This window comes from Poecilia reticulata, linkage group LG19 (assembly GCF_000633615.1).
Source record: "Poecilia reticulata strain Guanapo linkage group LG19, Guppy_female_1.0+MT, whole genome shotgun sequence".
Classification (NCBI taxonomy): Eukaryota; Metazoa; Chordata; class Actinopteri; order Cyprinodontiformes; family Poeciliidae; genus Poecilia; species Poecilia reticulata.
The window spans coordinates 5,016,622-5,038,148 of NC_024349.1; the positions used below are offsets into that span (position 1 = coordinate 5,016,622).

Sequence of the window (21,527 nt, forward strand, 5' to 3'; positions counted from 1 at the left end):
TGGGGCAGCGTCTGCCGTGAAGCGGGCGCTGTACCGGTCCGTCGTGGTGAAGAGAGAGCTGAGCCAAAAAGCGAAGCTCTCGATTTACCGGTCGATCTACGTTCCCACCCTCATCTATGGTCATGAGCTTTGGGTCATGACCGAAAGAACGAGATCACGGATACAAGCGGCCGAAATGGGCTTCCTCCGCAGGGTGGCTGGGCTCTCCCTTAGAGAGAGAAGCTCGGTCATCCGGGAGGGACTCAGAGTAGAGCCGCTGCTCCTCCACGTCGAGAGGAGCCAGTTGAGGCTCGGGCATCTGGTCAGGATGCCTCCTGGATGCCTCCCTGGTGAGGTGTTCCGGTCCCACCGGGAGGAGGCCTCGGGGAAGACCCAGGACACGCTGGAGGGACGATGTCTCTCGGCTGGCCTGGGAACGCCTTGGGATTCCCCCGGAGGAGCTGGAAGAAGTGGCTGGGGAGGGAAGTCTGGGCCTCCCTTCTGAAGCTGCTGCCCCCGGATAAGCGGAAGAAAATGGATGGATGGATGAATTTTCCACTTTACTAATCAAAAGTAACTGCGGATTTTTAGCCTTGATTTAATGGAACTCAGTGTTTCGGCTGTTTTGCAGTTTTCTGGAAGTTTGTTCCAGATTCGTGGTAAACTGAAGCTGAATGCTGCTTGGTTCTGGATGCAGAGCAGAACCAGAACCAGAGAGGTCTGGAAGGTTGACACTGCAGCAGCAGATCTTTAAGCCGTTCAGTGATTTATAAACTAGCATCAGTGATTTACAGTCTGCTCTCTCAGTGGACTGTAGAACTGGGTGATGTTCTCCATCTTCCTGGTTTTAGTCAGAACGCCAGCAGCAGCGTTCTGGATCTGACTGATTTTTTAACCTGTGAAGACTGATGCAGTAATCAGCGTGACTAAAGATAAACATACGGATGAGTTTCTCTTCAGGTGATGGAAGGCCGACTTTGTAACTGCCTTTATGTAGCTCTGAATGTTGAGGTCAGAGTTCATCACTACTGTAATAACTGAAGCTGGGCGTTGACTCTAGATCGGCCCCCTATAGGTCCACAGATAAAAACTTCAGTTTTGTTTCTGTTCAGCTGGAGAAAGTTAAATTAAAACACAAAAATGTAGTTTTTAAATACTTTAAAGTAGTAAATAAAGTGACACAATGAGGTTCTAGTTACATCACTTGGAGCTCACGTTGCTTTATGTGTGACACCAGGTACGCCTCCGAGATTCACGCATCAGAATTTGCATGGAAGTCCATGCATGTGTGTGTGTTTAGGCGTGTAGTGTGTGTTCTTGCACACCAACATCTGTGTGGTCACTGCAGTGTGTTGAGGTCGTCGGTACAGCAGAGGGAAGGAGGCGGGGCTTCCTTGGTGAAAGCGTTGCCTCCATCTAAACCTTTTAAAGGTAAAAAACCTCTTTAGTTCACAAATCTCCTCCCTTCCTCTTCCCATTGGTAAGAACCGCCTGCATCTGCTTAACCTCTGCATGCCTTTAAAGGTATATAAGGGCAGCAATAAGCTGCTGCAGGGTCTAGCTAAAGGAAACTCATCATCACATTCAGTCTCCTTCAGGATCTTCTGTAAAGATGCCGACCACCAACAGAATCATCTCTGAAACCCAAAACTCAGATAAAGGTGAGCTTCCTTTCCATCATTCAATACAGTAAAAAGATCAATGCATGACTTCACATAAACATTCAGCTAAATATTTGGACCATTACTAAGGTTTACTACATCTAATACAGCATTAAATGAATTGTGAGGTTTATTATCTTCTGAGCAGATCCTGAGTGAAGGGGTCGCTGGAGTTTATGTCTGCATGTAAAGCTCAGCAATTCAATTAGCAATTTCATGCCTGTCATTATGAGAGGGCGGAGAAGAGTTTTACTACCTGGCAGCAAGCAGCAGCATCATCCTGTTAAAAAGATTTAACACTCTTTGCTGTATGAGAGTAATATTTTGAGTGTACAGTCGATTACAATGCCACTGTTCCCTCCCTAGTCTTCTAGTTCAGGAGTTAAATGGCCAAAAATAGCATAAATTGCTAAATAAGGTAGAAGTAAAAGGTTTGTTCAGTAACTTTGAAAAATAATTAAATCATTAATCTTTGTCAACTGCTACAGTAACAATAAGTCAGACTTTGAAATGTGAAAAATGCCAAACTAATGTATGATTTCCTAAATGTGTAAATAATTGACTAAATCCTATTAAAACTGAACTTTTGAAAATCAACTGATGGCACCAGACAGAAGGAAACTAAAACACATTTCTACAGGATGAAATAAACAAACCTGAAGGAGTTATCAAGATTCTGTGGGAAGCAATTAAACAACACAATCGCATATGAATGTTCATAAATCTGAGTCAGCAAACTGAATTTCAGCTCCACTTTGCAACAACAACAAGAAACATCTTTAAATCAGCCAAACATTAACATTATTTCACCAATATTATATTTTTAAAAAACTGATAGGAGCATCATCATTGTTAACAATTAAAAAAATAAAATGTTAGGAACATTTATCGAGAACAGCATTAGCATCATGCTAACCAGAGAAGCCTCGACTCTTTGCAGCTACGTCACTAAATCATTCGAGGCGCCATGATGGACGTCGGGGAAAAAAAAAGATGGACGTCGGAAGTGAGGGACTGGAGTATTAAACAGAGGAAAGAGGAAGTTGTTTTCCTCAGTTGTTTTTACCAGTTTATTCATGACTTCTACTTGTTCAAGTCAAGCTCATTTGTCTGTGAACGTAACTCACCTTGTTGGGGCTCAAAGACGGCGGTATTTACAAAAGTTGGAAACTGCTAGCTTAGAAACCGACCCGTACCCCTTTCCTCCTGATGTGCTCATCAAATTACTGACTTTGTCTGAAATTACATCACATGATTTATGTCACTACGTCATAAACAGCGATTCCCTTTACACCGGAACAACACTGAAACGTTCAAAAAGGAGATGCTAACTATTTTTTTTACATGCTAGGCTACATGACGGCGCGGCACTGTCTCCATGGTTACCAGTGGTTAGATGCACCTTTGACAGTCATTATGATTAACAGCTGCTGTCCATCGCCGCCGCATCTTTCCTCATTAAAAGTTGTGCAGTAAAATAATACGTTTGGTTTTCAACCTTGTCTGTTTGTGCAGCTGAGCGCCCTGTGATCATTTATAAAGTGAAATCAACTAAATAGAAACGATATTAAATTTTTTTTTGACAGGCTTTAAAGGAGCGCGTTGGTTTTTTTGACGTCTGTCATGGCGGAGTTCAGGCGAGCGTGACGTCATCCACTCCACAGCAACGTTCACAACTGACTATCAGCAAAGATCAACGATTAATGAAAACCACACACAAAGAATCATATAGTAGCTAAAACTAAGTAAACACGTGGACAACAGAAGATAAAGTAAATCTGCCATCTGTAAAATCCAACATGGAGAATTTTGAATTTATCCCCATAGCAATTAAAAACCTTCTCCCTTTTTTTTTTGGTGCACCCCAAAAACATTGAATTCAGTAATGCTGATTGGCCAAATATTTATAATTTTTTCCATAGCGCACACACAATTGGCTATTTCGCTGCACTACTGCAAAATATGAATCTGTTGGGGAAAATTCACCGCTGAATGAGAGTCAGTTGTTGGAAAAGTTGTATAAATAACTCACATTGCATTTCGGCACACCATATGAGGTAAAACTGACACTAATAAGATTTCTAAATAAATAAAGGATGGAACTCCACCACTAATCACCATAAAGCAAAGATGGAGGACCCAAAATCAAACCCTGAGGAACTATTCTTTTGTAAACATTTCCTAAAAACACATCTCTCCCTCACTTAAATTGCATGTTCTCTTGTATTTCCCATGTTGACAAGGTTGACAAGGTATATCTATATTTATACCTGAGAAAACGAGGACACGGCTTACTGGTTTATGGGTACATATGTATATATACACACACTCATGACTCACTGAAACACTTCAAGGTCTCAGACACTTGTCAGTAAATGAGATCAAAAGGTCTCATAGAAGTTGAGACGGTGGCAACGTTCAGGCTCAAGCATTTAGGCTGGTGTTGGGTTGCACTGAGGACATCTAAATGTGTTGTTTTCATCCCCTGCTGTTGCGTCCAGGCAGGTGTTCGTCCTGCCAGCCTCTCCTGCCTCCAATCAGCAAACAGATTCAAACCACCTGACTGACGTGACAAACTTTCTGCTGTAAAAGTGTGGACAGGAAGAAACGCGTGAAAGGACTGAATGACTGAGGACAACGACACGTTGTACTCTGAAGGATTTATTATGTCATATTCATTCTTAAATTTCATACCAATAATTAATCTTAGATAATATGGGAACTGTTACTCAGTCACAACGTGTGCCAGTTTTGACAACTTAATGCTAAGAGCATTAAGATAATTAAAAAAAAAAAACATATTTATCTGTAAGATCAAAGTATTGGTAATGACAGTAGGATCTATTACTTCATCTCCTACTTAAAGGGAAGATTTAATCGTCACTTACAGTTTGTATTACAGCAGCTTGTGCGTATTTAGGGTTGATATTTTTGGAAAACTTCCCAGAAGTCTCCAGTTGTTATTTACAAAAAGCACACAGTTGCTGGATCAGGTTGCCTGGTTTATCTGATTTGTACAAACAAATCGTATCATTCATCTCCTCTGATAATCTGCTCTGAGCTTTGAGCCGCTAAAACATGTGAGGTGAAACTTTAACCACCTGGCACCAACTGGCTGGAGGAAAAATACGACTTTTTAAAGTCAAAATGCACTGGAAAACATCTGAGACGCATTTAGTTGCTAATGTCCTGATCACACTAAATGTTTCTGAGCTGAATTCATTCAGATGTTTCATAAAATTCATCATCAGATCAGAAACAAGAATTTAAATTATTCTACAGTAAAATAAGTCGTTATTTTAACTTGGTAAGAGAAATGTGGCTCTTTAACTAGATAATAAATCAGGTGAAATAATTATTCGGTTTGAATTGCAGCATTAAGTTAAAACTCACAATTCAAGATTAATTCACTTAAAAACAATGTTTGGACAACTTGTCTCTTGGTGTTAAATTAACTTCATGAACTTTAATTTCAGAGTTAAAAGCAAAGTTGAATTAAATTGTATTTTCAACGCAGCAGGTGGACTTTTATTCTCACATTAAACCATTTTAAAATGTTTTACAGTGCATGTCTGACTTCTGAAGAACATGAGCTCATCACCGGCTGATCTGACTGAATGTATTTTGTATTTTCATATTTCTTAGTTTCGTCAGCAAATAAATCCAAAGCTGGAAACAAACCTACGGGTAAGCAGAGTTAATGTTACGATGTTAAAATAAAAAAATGCTCTCTTTGCAAATCCATCTCTCTGCCTCTTTCTTCTTTTTTAGCAAAGGTCCCCGACTACGAGCCAAATATTCCAGAACCAAAATGTCGAGCTGATCTTATCAAACGTAAGAACATTTTTAAATATAAAAACATAAGGAGGTGCCATCGCCTTTATTCTTGCAACTGCACTGGACACAGGAAGCATTCTGAACCAAATACATGCAAACTCAAACATTACAGCTGATGCCGTTCAAAATAACGGAAAAAAACTGTTTTATTTTCATATTATTTCAATTACAGCATCCAACTGGAGGAATAATGTCAGGTTTCTGCAGGTGGAAGTTGTGCTACGCATCGTAAAACACAGTAGAATTATAAATTATTTTGATGTAAAAAGCTTTAACATATTTAATATATTTGAAGAAGTTTTGAGGAGACATTAATTCTTGTCCTGGACATTATGCATTATTATGTTTTCATTGGCTGTCCTTTACAAAAATACACATAAGTATAGTCGGACCTTTCATAATTCAGAATGTGGTATGAAATATTTCAGTTATTGTCGTTCCCTTGGTTTCAGACTGGGTCAGCCTGACTTTGGATGACAGAACAGCCAATAAGATGCTGTGGATCACTGATGGTGGCGCTAAAGTCGCACGTATGACTGATGACGTCACATGTCCAGTGTTAGAGCGACCAGAGCGATACGAGTACACCCCACAGGTAAAGATGCACTGTAAAACATTGAAGGTGGTTTAATGTGAAAATGAAAGCCCACCTGCTGCCTGGAAAATGACATTTAAGTTAACAAGAAAATAGTTTTGGTTTTAACTCAGAAACTAAAGTTCATGAAGTTGATTTAACAACAAGAGACAAGTCGTCTAAACATTGTTTTTTTAAATTCATTAATTTTGAATTATGAGTTTTAACTTAATGCTTCAATTTAAACCAAATAATTATTTCACAAAATGCAAGAAAAAAACTGTCCTCACCCAGTTAAAGAGACACATTTCTCTGTTATTTTACTTACAATATGAAGTTAAAATATCTTATTTTACTGTAGAATAATTTAAATTCAGGCTGTACAGTGGCGCAGTTGGTAGAGCTGTTGCCTTGCAGCAAGAAGGTTCTGGGTTCAATTCCCGGCCCCGGTCTTTCTGCATGGAGTTTGCATGTTCTCCCTGTGCATGGTGGGTTTCCTCCAGGTACTCCTGTTTCCTCCCACAGTCCAAAAACATGACTGTCAGGTTAATTGGCCTCTCCAAATTGCCCCTAGGTGTGAGTGTGTGTGTGCATGGTTGTGTGTCTCTGTGTGTCTCTGTGTTGCCCCATGACAGACTGGCGACCTGTCCAGGGTGACCCCGCCTCGCGCCCGGAACGTTACCTGGAGAGGCACCAGCAACCCTCCCGACCCCATTAGGGGACAAGGGTGCAAGAAAATGGATGGATGGATAATTAAAATTCTTGTTTCAAACTGCATGAACCAAATTTCTGATCTGATGATTAATTTTATGAAACATCTGAATGAATTCAGCTCAGAAACATTTAGTGTGATCAGGACAAGAGTCAGATCAACGTAACGCACTTCCATCTCAGGAGACAAAAACATGCCGCTAAGCATTCTGGGAAATAGCTCCCACTCCTGACTTTTTCCTCTTTCAATTTTTTAAGTGTTAACCTAAAAACTCTAGTTTATTAAACTCTTAATAAAAAGTTAACACAACTTACTGCTGTAAGTTTATCTTTCACAAACTCTCAGGTTTAGGTTCAAAATCTAAACTCACTAAATTTATTTGACTTAAAGCGTAGAAGACAGTAGACACAACTAAATGCAGCTCAGATGTTTGCAGTGCAGATGTGATTAGTGTTCACACCTAAAATCGGGTGAAACGACGTTCGCCGAGTCCCAACTGGTTCTGTTCTCCAACAGGTCCTCTGCAGGGAGGGCATCGCGGGTTTCCGAGGATACTGGGAGGTGCGGTCGGCCGGATGGGTCGTGATCGGAGTCGCGTTTGAACGAGCGGGAAGGAGGAACAGCGAAGGGCCCTGCGGCTTCGGGGAGAACCACGAATCCTGGGGCCTGGAGTGGAGCGGCTCCGGCTACCAAGTCTGGCACCAGGGCCAGAAGGAAGAGATCCACGGGATTCCCCATCACGCCACCATCGGCGTGTACGCTGACCAGCCTGCTGGCTTACTGAGCTTCTACGCGGTTGAAGAGGAGGAAGAGGAAGGCGCAGTCAGAAAGGAGGTGAAACCTTTGCACCAGGTCAGGAGCAGCTTCCAGCAGAAGCTGCTGCCAGGATTCTGGGTGGGAACAAACTCCTACTGCCTGATCCTGCAGAAGGAGGAGTAGATCAGAAAATCAGATCTAACAGGGAATAAAACCGAATTCAGGACAAGTAAGAGCTGCTGCATCAACCTTATTGAAATTATTCTTCTTTTTAAAAAAGTTTGCCAACCTTGAAACCCATTTATGGTTCAATATTCATAGATTCACTTTTTTTTTCTTTTTTTTTTTTTGTATATTTCTCTTTGTAAAGTAAATCCAAAATTCACTTTCTTTATCATAGAGTTTGAAGAAACCTGCTTGGGGAAACCAGGGCTCCAATTCATAGAGAATATATTTGGTTTATGCTTCCAGTTAAATGCTATTTTGCATACTGGTAAAATGAACAAAGTACACTTAAGTAGGAACTTTGTAAAGACTGCAGAGTGAATTAAATTTGTTTTATTTAGCAAGAATCTCTGAAAGTTAGAAATAAAAATCACTTTTTGTTGTTTTTATTGATACTGCAGGGAGTTTCGTCACATAAACTCAAAGCCTTTTATAGAATAGTAGATGTGTTGGTTGCACAATCTTTAAAAACAGAAGTAAAGGGAGCTACATAACATAATACACTAAGAAATTCATCAGGAGTATTTTTAACCGCTCTATGTTGGTGCCAATATGTTTTGTATCAGATAATTGTGTTTTATCCAATGTTGATTGAATGAAAAAGTTTAAATAAATGACATACCACCAAACGGCTGTTTTACTCTGATTACTAACATGTTCACTACAAAAAAAGAGGCCATCTTTGTCCTGAGCTGAAGTTTTAAAGTAGGAGCCGAAATGCAAGAGCAGCAGAAATTGTAAATCTCAAAACAGAAAGCCGGGGTAGAAACAAAAAGTAGTCCAACGTGGAAAAACCCAACAAGGAGACAGATGGGAAGAAATGGGAGGAACCAGCAAGGAGTGACTGAGAAAGAGGCATTTAAATATGGAAACCACAGACCTGAGCTGGTGAGCAAACTGACTGAGGAGAGGAAGAGGAAGAGGCACACAGGAACTAAAAGATGAATCCGACAGTAAAACACTAAACATGATTAAAGTAGTGAGTAAAAAAAATTAGACACAATAAATAAACAAAATAAACTAGAATCAGTAATAAGGACTGAACTAAAGACAAACAACAGGAACAATACGATCTAATCAAAATAAGAAACTAATACAAAATAATAATGAGACGAGAATAAAATCAATCTACAAAACAACAACCTTTCAATTTAAAAACACATCAAATAATTTTTACATCTCATTTTGTTTGTCTAAATGAAAACAGTTGTGGAACAAACTGTTGGTGAGAACATGAAACCAGTTTAATGTCTGGTTGCTGTTTCACATTTTAAACCAACTGGAAACTGTTTTTATTTTCACTGAGGTTGTGTTTAGCTGTGACTACGAAGAAAAAACAAGCAAGAAGATCGTTTTTACGAACTCTGCAGGCGGTTCACGCTGTCCCCGCCTTGTTCGGAACAGGCTGCTGCTGCTGAGAACGTCGATCCGTCCTGCCTCCATCTTGCTTCCAGTGAAGTTCTTTTCAGTTCTTATGTTTCATTGAGGTCGGATGTCAACATCAGTCTTCCTCTGCATGTCAGGTCAGGCATGTGCCGACCTCAGACTGGTCCCCCGTTCCTCTAACCAACACGTCTCCTGAACGCTCCATCAGCTGTCCTGAGAACTAAACCACAAGACAAACAGTTACCACTTTCTCTCCTGGTGATTTAGTTTGGATGTGGATTGAGATGCAGAGGGAACCCAGTTCTGCAGAAATCCTCCCTGACAAAACCAAACCAGGTAAAAGATTTAAAGCCTTTTTTTGTTTGTCTGCGTTGCTCATGTTTAAGATGAGAGCAGGAATCTTATATCAGCAGCTGTTATTTTTGCGCTTTGCAGGGAAATTAAGTAAATCCAAAAAGGATGAAACAACAAATGACGGTAAAAATCCGTCAGATATGAAGCTAGTACAGTCATTATGATTTGTTCTTTATGCTGTTTTCTGTCTTCCTGTGCAGAGAGATTTTATTCACCAGATATTCCAGAGCCCAGAAACAGAGCTGAGCTGATGAAATGTAGGAACATTTTTAACTTTAGTTTTATTCTTTGTAAGAAAAAAAACAACAAAACAAAGCAACTTAATTTCTCTTCTCCAGATTGGATTAATCTGACTTTGGATAATAAAACAGCCAATAAGCTGCTGTGGATTTCTGACGGCGGGTCGAAGGTGTGTCGCAGAACCAAAGAGGTTTGTCCTGTGCTGGACGGACCGGAGAGATTCGAATATTCTCCACAGGTGAGTCAGAACGGCTTGGTTCCAGTTGTTCTGGGTTGCTACGTATAAAGTTAAATGTTGATTCTCAATGTTTGAGTCTTAAGTAATAATGTAGCTGCAGTTTATTATTCTCTGTTACTTTCCTTTCATTCAGGTGTTGTGCAAGGAGAGCATTTGGAAGCGCAGGGCTTACTGGGAGGTTGAGTTTTCTGGCTGGGTGGCTGTCGGCGCTTCGTACGACCAAGCAGCGAGGAGAGCGTATTCTGGGATGAGCGGCCTGGGAGAAAACGAGCAGTCCTGGGGTTTGTGCTGGTCGGGCAGCTGTTACCAGATCTGGTTCGACTGCAACCACGAAGACATCAGCGACGTCCCGTTCTGCTCCAGGATCGGGATGTACGTCGACCAGCCGGCCGGGATCATTAACTTCTACGCTGTGGCCGGCGACGGCGCGGAGAGGGAGGTCAGGCTGCTGCACCGAGTCACGACCACCATGGAGAAAAAGATTCTTCCAGGGTTCTGGCTGGGAATTCAGTCTTCATGCACCTTACTGCGGAAAACGGAATGAGCCACGGCAACTGGCGCTGTTCTGTTTAAACTCTGAAGAAGTATGAATGTTGGTGTATTTTATTGGGATTTATGAGCTACACTAACACGAAGTATTAAATAAACCGTGAAGTGGAAGAAAATGGATGATTATAAACTTAATTTAAAAAGAGACAATGTATAATAAATGTCAGCATTTGGCGCGCGGCACCAGATTATAGCATTTAAGCTCATTTGGATCCATTGTTTTCCAAATAAAAATATGGAAGGTTATGCATTTATGCTGATGCCTGTAAATAAAATCCAGGGGAACTAATAGAAAATACCTTATAGTGGAGTTAAGGGTGCGTTCACACCAGCCCTGTTCAGCTTTAAGCTGTAGTTCATTTGCCTGGAGAGTCCGGTTCGTTTAGGGAGTTCTGGTCCGCCTACCAGCCGCTCCAAAAGCAGGAAGCGAAGAGCAGCGCAGGGCATTCTGGGTAAATACAACCAAAACAAACATGGCGGTCCAGCTGGTCTTTTACCAAAGACAAACCAGAAATCCTACAAACGCTAAAATCTGACGCTACGCCACGTTTGGTTACGTTTCTTGAAGAAGGAAGTTGCGCTCTGAGTTTTCAAGTCATTTCCTGAATCCAACTGGGAAATTTGGCAAGAAATGGAAAATATAGAGAAATCCTCCCAACAAACTTACAGCTGTAATATTAGCAAAACGAGTTTCTGCAAATACTAAATGTGATTAAGTTCAAATGTAAAGAACTGTAATTATTCTGGATGGTTCAGTGGTTTTCAAATCTCTAAAAATAAACATTTTTGGAACTAATTTAACTTATTTCATGACTATTTTCTGATGATCTATGATAGCAGCTTGAAAATGTCCAAAAGGGTCAAATGGGCCCATTTTTAGAAGGTCCTGCTTGGAAATCGGACTCTTTCTTGGAGAAGCAGACGTCCTCGCTGCCGTGTAACCCGGGATTTAGTGGGATTAAGGCGGGAGTACAGCAGCGGACACGGAGAACATCACTGAACAAGTGGCGTGTAGATCCAGAGTAAACGGCTGCACAAGTCAGGCCAGAATGTGAATCACTTCAACCGCTGCCAGTTGACACTCAGTACATCCTGAACAATGGAAACGATGCCTGGCTGAGGCAGCAGTGACCCACTGAATTAACTTTGATGTTTGAGACAGCCCTCAATTAATCAAAGGTGGATAATGTGTTATAAATCCATGCTCTTCCAGTGAGAATGATTTATTTTAAAGTTAAATCTTTTACATTATTCATGTAAATGCACACTTGCTTTATTTAAATCCTTTTTGTGATAGATGATCTCCACTAAGACCTTGAAAGACTTTATCAAAACAGCCCCAGTGGGAAATAATTGTGAAATATTCAGGCATTTTTAGCACAAGATTACAGGAAACATCTCAGTTTGACAGAACTTTAAGTTTGATCGAAAGTGTTGACATTTGAAACCTGACTGATCGGTGTCGACCTCTGTGGAAAAAACAAAACAAACCACGGTGTGCTCTGACGGAAACGGCCGGCTGATGACGATAGAAGACCTGATTTCCATCATTCAAAACACAAAAAGATGAATTCAAACAGCCTTAAAGTCCTGCAAACAGTTTGTAAATCAATGGTTTTATTTGTTCCCCTGGGGAGCAGATATAACGTGACACACGGCGTCGTTTCTCTTAGCTGCTGTGCAAAATGGGAAAGACATAAAAACATTCAGCAGAACCAAACGGGCTCAGATGGATGAGGATTTGAGTTTCTGTTGCTGAAATGCAAAGAGAGGACGACGGTAACGGATGAGGAGCAGCATCTTTTGGTCAAGTTTCCATAGCAACTATAAATACCAAGGCTTTTCACTCATCTTTTGGGATGCCAAACACATAAAAAGTTCACGGACAGCAAAGCAAATATTATGTGTACTTAGATAACAGTATGTATGTAACTCCAGAGGTGATTTATGATTGGCTCCTGATCTACAGTCGGGAATCTCATCAGCGGCCATCGATCAATCAGCCAGGGGAGCCGACCTCCCTCTGTGTGTTCAGTATGTGTGAGCTTATGCCAGGCATGCGAGCGCTCTGTAATCTAAAGCCTGCAACTCAGAGAGGTACAAGCGACACTTTTAGCTCGACATGTGGGCAGTGGTGGAGCACGTCGCGCTGCAGAGAGCCGTGAAGATGCAGTTTGAATCGGACGAGTCAAAATATCAGCAACTTGTGTTTGTCTCACAATTCTGACTTTTTTCTTAGATCAACAAAAAAGGATATTTTGAGTAGAAACGTCAACAGTTTGTTCATTGAAAATCTGTAATGATTTTTTTTTTTAATAACATAAGTTTCATTGGTAACACTTTATTTGAAGGGGTGTGCATAAGACTGACATGAACCTCTCATGACATAACATCTGTCATGAACATGAACGAGTCTTTATGAATGAACATGAACGAGTCTTTATGAATGTTTATGACAGTTGTCATGAAGTGTCATTCGGTAAATAATGACACTTAACGCGAAGTTGCTCTAAAAGTTGCATTAAAAGTCCATTAAAAGTGCCAACTTTGCCTGATTTTGTAAATCCTGATAATTTAATGCAAAGTTTTCACTTTTAATGGACTTTTAATGCAACTTTCAGAGCAGCTTTGCATTAAAAGTGTCATTATTTACCAAATGACACTTCATGACAACAGTCATAAACATTCATAAAGACTCGTTCATGTTCATGTTATGTCATGTTTATCACAGTCAGTCTTATGCACAGCCATTCAAATAAAGTTTTACTGCTTCCTTTTCTGAATTGAGAAACAATAATTTTATTTTTTCCCCCCAAAACATTGTTATTATTTGAGCTGTACCTGTAAAGCTTTGGATGATTTGCTGGGTTGAAATCAGGATGAACAATAGAGTTCATTTTGTTTTTATCATTAGCGCCACGTTCAGCAGGTGGATAAACGTTGGGACAGCCCCACCTGGTGGACTCTTTGGGTCAGCACACGTGTTAAACTCCACCTAATGAGATTTTAACTTTAGCCAAACATTAAAAACATCACGAGCTGCAGACGCATCAGAACTGAAGAGGTACATTTATAATTTATAATTATTAAATCAGGTGTTTTTTCAGCTGTTAAATCTAATTTCTTCTCCATTTTGATGCTCAGTTTAAACTGCAGCAGCTCTTCAGAGTGAAGGTTTAAATACAACCTGCTGGTTTCCTGGGACAGCATGTCTGGAATTGCTTTATTATTATTATTTTATTTTTGAATCAGACTCTGTGTTGTGGAAATTATGTAAATATTCCAGTTCTGAATCAGTCAAGTTTCCTGAAATGACCACAGTGATACTCCTTCAGCTGTAACTTCAAATATTCTCATTATACTGAGCAATAAACTGAAAGAAAATTTTAATTGCTGATTTTTATATTGATATTAATGCATCTGTAAGCGATTATTACTGCATCTTAAGTGGTTGGGACTGGGGGGGTAAATCTCTGCATGCTGAGTGTTTGGACATCCTGGAGGTCACGACCTTGTCAGAAACCAAACGGTGGAACAAGTGAGATGCTAATGCTAATTATGAGACGCCATGTTTGCCAGGTGAGCAACGGCTGGACGTTTTTCTGTTGCTCTGTCTGGGCTGCAGGACTTTTGAGCTTCAGTTGCATCTAGAAGTAACTCCTGTTGTAATTTTTGTCATGAATTTAAAGCCGGAGCCTCCCACCAGGCTGCTGCTCTCAGACATTTTCCTTCTCGTTATCAGATCACTTAAAATGCCTTCGATATCTCCGGCCTGCTGCTGAACATCAGCTGTCACTCTCACCGCTTCCAGGCTCATTGAAGAGGCAGAGGAAAGTGTTTCCCAGACACAGAGCGCCAGTTTTTAACATAATTAAGTAACATAGTGTTATCAAAATGCAGCTCTGGAAAAAATGAAGAGCCCACTGCAGTGCAGCTCATTTTCCATCAAATACTGATTTCTGAGTTAAAACATTAGTGTTGTTGTTGTTTCTAAATGAATATGAATTTATTTTCTTTGCATTATTTCAGGTCTGAAAGCTCTGCATCTTTTCCTCTATTTCTCATTTTCTGTAAATAAATACTAAATTGTTGCTTTGAATTTCACAGACATGTCAGTAGTTCATACAATAAAAGAACGATGTTCATTTTACTTAAAACAAAACATTTTAAGTAGAGAAACCAATCATTTCATCTTATATTTTCCAGAGTTGTATATTAAATAAAACTTAAAAGACATTTTACTAAATAACTTAACTTGAAAGGGCTGCACAGTGGCGCAGTTGGTAGAGCTGTTGCCTTGCAGCAAGAAGGTTCTGGGTTCGATTCCCGGTCTTTCTGCATGGAGTCTCCATGTTCTCCCTGTGCATGGTGGGTTTTCTCCGGGTACTCCAGTTTCCTCCCACGGTCCAAAAACATGACTGTCAGGTTAATTGGCCTCTCTAAATTGTCCCTAGGTGTGAGTGTGTGTGTGCATGGTTGTGTATCTCTGTGTTGCCCTGCAGCAGACTGGCGACCTGTCCAGGTGACCCCGCCTCTCGCCCGGTACGCTAGCTGGAGAGGCACCAGCAACCCTCCCAACCCCACTGAGGGACAAGGGTGAAAGTGGATGGATGGAACTTAACTTGAAATTGGGCCTCTGTCTTTTTAAAAACTCCAGCTCTTTCTGAAACTCCGCCTTCAGGAAGTCGTCCCAACATGGCTCCTCTATTAACCCTTTAACAACATTTTTACCAACATTTCACTGAGAAGCAGCTCCTACAATGAGCTCCGCTAATTGCTGCTGGCTAGTCTGAAGGAGCTGAGTGGGGGAGTTTGAACAGGAGACTGAAGGACGTTCAGGAACGGATCAAGGCGACACCCAAGGTATGCTTTTGATGAAAATTAAGCTAAAAAAGATGATTTTTCCCCTTTAAATGAAGCAAAACCCAAAATGTTTTCACTTATTTCAGCTCAGATGATATGAGATGTTATTTTTTTTTTCCCCTGCAGCTGTATTAACATAGCTGCAGGTATATTTAGTGCACCAGAGACCCACTTTCTAAAAAAGAGGATATGTGAGGAAAGCGTGGAGCTGATTCAGTGCAGCGGCAGAGTTAAATATAATTTACCCATCTGGGAAAATGTGTTTAGTTTTCAGTCTAGACAAACTAATTAGAGATCAGGAGGATTTCCAACATCCTGCAGCAGCTTCAGGTGTTTCCCTAAAGGTGTTCCTGTTTCTCTCACAACAAAGGTTTAGGTTTTAACGTATTACGCTTACTCTATAAATAATAACAGAAAAGGTTCAAATAATCATGTTTCTCTTTTATTACCATTTTACGTAATTGATTTTTCTCAATATGAGGGTCAAAAATAGTAAAAAAAAAAGTTTTTCTGTTCTTTCTGAATTCTTAAGTCACAATTGATTAAGAATGAACATGAGTCATAATTTTGTCAAGACCAAAACGGACATAAAAGGTCCAGAAGCCGACGTTGCAAATGTTTTCTATATTTTTGCTTCCTTATTCTGATGTTTGGTGCCATCAAATATCTGAGATCAACATTGTGAGGGAACTTTCTTTATAAACGGATCTATTTCAGCAGCTTTTAAGAATAAACGGAAGATTTAAGATCGTTCCACAACATTTTGAGCTGATATGAAATCCAGACTTTAACCTCATTTTTTCTGAGTAGTTATAGCTCCTTTGTCAGATATTTTAACCTGATTCATGATGTCAGACAGATCAGATCCTATTTAGATGATTCCATCATTCAGGAAAGTAAAAACAGAAAAAATAAAAATGTTTCAAAGAACTGCGTATGACTTGTGATTACTTATTAAGTGAAACAGTAAGTTTTTTCATCTTAAAGGACAATTATTTGATTATTTAACGATTCCCATTCGTCTCTTCCTGAGGTTCACATCAACGTTACTATAGGAATAATTTACAAACATTCCTAATATTCGAGACATAAAGATAACTCCTAGTTAAATGAAACACAAAATGTCAATCAACTGCTCAAATTACAAAAAGACATGAGAAAAAAACTCACCACACAAACTGTGTTCAACCATAACAGACGTAAAATATACTGAAAGAAAAGTACAATAACAGACTATACATATAAATGTAATTATTTCATCAGGTTGATATTAAATTATTCTGCAAATACAGAATTTCTGTAAAATTGACATGATCAACCATCACTGTCATTCCAGAAGGCAACATATTCCAAATTTATCCAGTCATAACAACCCAACTTTTATTCTTTTTTTCTTCATTTCTGATGATTTTGGTATTTAATGGTCAGAAACATAAATTTAAGATGCAACGATTGAAGATTTCTGACAGACTGCACACATGAAAAGGCAAATATTGACATTTTTATCGTCATGAAGCTGCAATATTTGATTATTAATTTACTAAGACAGAGAGCAGCTGCTTTATTGTAAATTCCTGAGCCACAAACCCACACAGAGCGAGCGGCAGAGAGGCGGTCAATGCCAGGGTGAGAGCGAGGGAGGGAGACTGAAGAAGAAGAAGAAAGACGGGGCTCACAGAGAGTTCAGTGTTTCAGCACCGAGGAGCCTCAGCGTAGGTAGAGCGTTTCAGACTCAGTCAAAACAAAGTGCAGCAGCAGCAGCAGCAAACAGAAAAAGCTTCACAATTAAAAACCTATTTACCAGCAGAGTGAGGGCTGACCGGAGCCGGACCTGACGGGATGCTGTGAGGAAGGGAGAACGCCCAGCGATGGAGCTGAAGGACGGCGGCAGGCGGCCGCAGATGCTCAGGTAATCAGAGTCAACACGAAATACCTAAATGTTTTAAAAGTGGGAGGAATATTTTAAATGAAATCTCATCAATAAATGAATCTTTCTTTGTGTCTGAATCATATTTAGTCAGATCAGAAACTTTTTTCACGTCTGCATGTTGGACTCTTACATCTGTAAATGAGAAAACCTCCCAGCTTTACTGTTGAATGTACACTGCTGAAAAATAAATAAATAAATAAAGGGAACACTGAAACAACGCAATATAACTCCAAGTAAATCAAACTTCTGTGAAATCAAACTGTCCACTTAGGAAGCAACACTGATTGACAACAGGGACCCTCGTCGGGTCAATCAGTGTTGCTTCCTAAGTGGACAGTTTGATTTCACAGAAGTTTGATTTACTTGGAGTTATATTGTGTTGTTTAAGTATTTTTTTGAGCAGTATATTTTGATTTTCTTTTGACATTCGAAGCATGAAGAATGGTGGCGATTGGCCAATGTTTAGTCAAGAGAGAAAGCTTTATTTTCCAGCCTTTAAACGTATTCAACATGCTCTGTGTGCGTCTTCACATGATGCGTCCGGGCATCACAAAGCCCACTCTGTGTCGCACACAGACCCCCATTTTTCCTCCCCTCCGTCCCTCGTTAGCATTTCCAGTCTTCTCCTCTCCCAGCCGGAGAACTTGCCTGATTACGGAGAAGATTTTCCAAATATTTCACAACTCCCACACAACCGGTGGCTACAAAGTGGTTAGCTTCTCCTCGCCCGTCTGACAAAGAGCCGATTGTTTGGTCGGATCGACCCAAAGCCTCCCCGGTTGGGGACTGTGTTCTGGGCTCACAGAGGCTCTGGATGCGGCCAACCTTGTCGGAACCTCGTGGTCTCCCGTGAAGCGGGTCGGGTTCAGTGTTGGGTTTCTCTCGTGATGTTTTTATCTTCAGCTTCATCTGTGGCGAAGTGTCACGAACCAGGAAGTCTAAATTTAAAACCGGTTTCAACAGGTGTGACCCAGGAAAACTTCTAAAGAAGTACTTTTCTAGATTTGTTAATGTATAAACCAAAGGAAATGTAGGAATGGAAAATAATTTATGCAGAATTAAAAGAGACTACACTGCAAAAACACAAAATCTTACCAAGTATTTCTGGTCTAGTTGCTAGTGCAAATATCTTAGTACACTTGGAATAAGACTAACTAACATAAAATAAACTTTTCAGCAAGATATATGCTCCTGTTTGTTTTGGGTAAATAATTCATTAATATTGATGAAAAAGTTCTGGTTCTATTGGCAGATAAACTAACTTAAAACATGGGAAAAATGTTTTGTTACAAGTGAAAACAATCTGCCAGTGGAACTAGAACTGGGTTGCTAGGTAACGGCTGGGCTTGGCTGGGGTTGCTAGGTAACGGCTGGGCTTGGCTGGGGTTGCTAGGTAACGGAGTCAGTGGGACTAGAACTTTTTTTTGTCAATATTAAGGAATTATTTACTTAAAACAAGCCTCTATATCGAGCTATAAAGCTAGATACCACCTTGCTTTTTTGTGGTACAAAATTCGGACAGGTTATGACTACACAAAAATAAATAAATAATAAAATAATTTATGTGATATACATGTGTGTAAATCATGTGAGATGAAGCTGCATTAGGTGCAGCTTGAGTTCAGGAGTTTAAATAATTTAGGATTTGTTTACTTAAAACCAGCCTTGTAGCTGCAAACTTACCTTAAAGTTAGTTTTGCCTCATTTCCAATTCTACTAAGATATTTGTACTCAAAATACTTGGTAAGATTTTGTGTGTTTTTGCTGTGAAACATCAGCTGCATGTCTGACGGGAATCAAAAACCTTTAAAACCTTGAATATCCCTCCACTCTGTTCATGTGTTCACGTTTTTTTGGGCCCTCAGCCGTTTGGCAGCGCCGTCCTTTGCTCCCAACCCCCCCCCCTGCCCTCCTGCTGCCATATTGGTTTTCACGCGCTCGCAGCCCCTCCCTGTTACCACGGAGACGCAGCTGTCACCTGTCGCTGCCATCATGCCAGGGATGCGCTCCGGCCGGCTCGCGGCTCAGAATAGAAATGTGGGAGAGTTTCGAGCAGGACGCCGAGCCCGCGGCCGAGGGAACGGACAGTTGACCGGAGGGRAAACGTCTCAGCTGGGCGGGAATGTGGAAAATGTGTGAGTGGATGGGAGTGACGGACTGCTGGTCCAGATATTAGTCAGAACTGACCCACTGCAAGCTCRCGTGTTCCTGTCGACTTTTTATTTTATCTTTGTTTTCTGCTTAAMACTGYTAYTTTCTTTCATTTGTTCATTTCCTATCAGAATGGACGACCAGGACAGAGTGAGCCAGGCGTCCAGTGTGGCTACGATTTCTTACTTTCCTGTCATTAAGGTTTGTTTGTTTTTATTTATTTGCATGCATGATTTGGCAAACAGGAGAATAACAATGTCTCCCTCCAATTTGGGCAGGAAAGTGATGGGAAGGTGCAGACGTTTGGGAAAAGATGCCAGGCTGCTAAAAGAGACCCCAACTGTCCGGTGGTCATCAGGGGCTGGCTCAACAAAAAGGTACGTCTGGGTCACGCAGCACTGAAAAAACTATTTATCCTCTGTAAACTTYATCACATRACGTCAAACCGAAAAAATAAAATCTTAGCAARTATTTTTGGTCCAGTTTCTAGAGCAAAAATCTCAAAAGTAACTTACAAATAACKTTCTGACAAGTACGATGTAGGAGTTYGTTTTAAGTCAGTAATTCCTTAATGTTGGTGAGAAATGACCAGATTYACTGCAGATTATTTTAYTTCTAATCAGGTTTTTTTGTCTGGTTGTAAGTGAAATAATCTGCCAATAAACCTGGAACTTTTTCCATGGCAATTTTGCGAAATATAAAAATTTCAATGCAGTCAGAAAAMCCCCCTCAATGTAACACAAAAAGTTTTATCAAAAAATTTGATTTTTTTTTTTCCCATTAGGCCAATTTATTTTTGTAATTCCAAATTGTGTAATTATATGTTYCAGTTATTATTAATCAATGGCAGCTTTAATTAAAGGATCTCAGTGTTTCGGCTGTTTTGCTGATTTTTTTTTTTTAGTTTGTTCCAGATCAATGGAGCATAAAAACTGAATTTTTCTGCTTCTCCATGTTTGATTCTTGTATCAAGAAATAGAAACAAGGAAAAAAATGAAGAAAAATTCTYACAAAATCCAGTTTGTGGAATGAAACAAGCCTTGCAAGATGAAGCCAAACTYAAWMTGTTGGTTCTTCATGTAAAAACGTTTGAACTCACCMCTGGCGGCAGCATCATGCTGTGGAAAGCRGAGGCTTTTCCTCACCAGGATCATGGGAGCTGCTCAGACTTGAACAAACTGTAAGAAACATGAGATTTCTGGAGGAGTTTRGTTAARTTTGCACCACTCTGTTGGTCTGTCGCATAAAAATCCCTGTAGAAAACACAAAGCTTCATAAAATGACAAAATCTGAAGAAGTTCAATAAATGTGAAAACTTTTGCAAGGCGTTTTATCTCCATGTGTCTTTGACTCGCTGCTCCTGCAGGACAGCTCTGGTCTGAAGCTGTGGAAGAGGCGGTGGTTCGTCCTCTCCAACTACTGTCTGTATTACTACAAAGGTAGGGAGCGAAGCGCCTGCAGCTCGGCGCTGTGGTTCTGACCCGCACGTCTTCTTCCTTACTGAAATGCTTTCTGTCCGCAGACAGCAGAGAAGAAACCGTGTTGGGAAGCATCCCGCTGCCCAGCTACAAAATCCTGTTCTGCACGCCGCGAGAATGCAAGAACCGGAAGTTCACCTTCAAGGTAGCAAAAGCTTCGTTCCTCACAGCTACACGGATGTCAGGGAACGAGGTGTACAAGTTCAGGAGTATGAGAAACGAAAGGGAAGAGAAACGAGTCGACAGGTTGGTTGGTTTRGATCAGGGTCACCAGCCTTTCTGAGACTGGAAGCTGCTTCATGGGTTCAGAGCAGCACCAAGGGCGACGTGTTGATACAGACGTACATTTTCTTCCTTTATAACAATAATACATCTACATATTTATGATTACAAGCCGCCTGATCTTATTAATGTTAAGGATTTATCACAATAGTTATCAGAATAGTTGGCAGATATTGTTAATCGTTATTATGGGATCAGAAGTTCAATCAATCAATCAATCCATCCATCCATCCATCCATCCATCCATCCATCCATCCATCCATCCATCCATCCATCCATCCATCCATCCATCCATCCATCCATCCATCCATC

At 40.4% G+C, this 21,527-nt stretch overlaps 3 protein-coding genes and 1 long non-coding RNA gene across 5 annotated transcripts in view; 3 read left to right on the top strand and 1 right to left on the bottom strand.

Annotated features, from left to right (window-relative positions):
• Nucleotides 1-1,531: 1,531 nt before the first annotated feature.
• On the top strand, nucleotides 1,532-8,373 carry LOC103481224 (stonustoxin subunit beta-like). Its single transcript, XM_008436562.1, has 5 exons — nucleotides 1,532-1,640; nucleotides 5,286-5,327; nucleotides 5,412-5,474; nucleotides 5,930-6,072; nucleotides 7,280-8,373. Exons 1-5 carry the CDS (start codon nucleotides 1,592-1,594, stop codon nucleotides 7,700-7,702), a joined length of 720 nt encoding a protein of 239 aa, XP_008434784.1. The 5' UTR covers nucleotides 1,532-1,591; the 3' UTR covers nucleotides 7,703-8,373.
• A 742-nt stretch (nucleotides 8,374-9,115) lies between these two features.
• Nucleotides 9,116-11,306, bottom strand: LOC108167257 (uncharacterized). Its single transcript, XR_001777609.1, has 2 exons — nucleotides 10,811-11,306; nucleotides 9,116-9,350 (listed from the first exon to the last, which is right to left on the bottom strand). It is a non-coding gene; the product is annotated as an uncharacterized LOC108167257 (long non-coding RNA).
• LOC103481222 (tripartite motif-containing protein 16-like) lies at nucleotides 9,343-11,307 on the top strand. Of its 2 annotated transcripts, XM_008436560.2 has the most exons (5): nucleotides 9,343-9,466; nucleotides 9,566-9,607; nucleotides 9,685-9,741; nucleotides 9,823-9,962; nucleotides 10,096-11,307. In XM_008436560.2, exons 1-5 carry the CDS (start codon nucleotides 9,403-9,405, stop codon nucleotides 10,504-10,506), a joined length of 714 nt encoding a protein of 237 aa, XP_008434782.1. In that variant the 5' UTR covers nucleotides 9,343-9,402; the 3' UTR covers nucleotides 10,507-11,307. The 2 variants fall into 2 exon arrangements, with proteins under 2 accessions (XP_008434782.1, XP_008434783.1); XM_008436561.2 differs by lacking the exon at nucleotides 9,566-9,607.
• A 5,693-nt stretch (nucleotides 11,308-17,000) lies between these two features.
• Nucleotides 17,001-21,527, top strand: part of LOC108165641 (pleckstrin homology domain-containing family A member 4-like) — a 32,886-nt gene continuing 28,359 nt past the window's right edge. Inside the window, exons 1-6 of the mRNA XM_017310685.1 lie at nucleotides 17,001-17,090; nucleotides 17,179-17,283; nucleotides 19,587-19,656; nucleotides 19,734-19,832; nucleotides 20,822-20,894; nucleotides 20,978-21,078. Coding sequence (XP_017166174.1) covers nucleotides 17,243-17,283; nucleotides 19,587-19,656; nucleotides 19,734-19,832; nucleotides 20,822-20,894; nucleotides 20,978-21,078 — 384 coding nt within the window. The 5' untranslated portion in view covers nucleotides 17,001-17,090; nucleotides 17,179-17,242. The remainder of the gene's footprint in view (nucleotides 17,091-17,178; nucleotides 17,284-19,586; nucleotides 19,657-19,733; nucleotides 19,833-20,821; nucleotides 20,895-20,977; nucleotides 21,079-21,527) is intronic.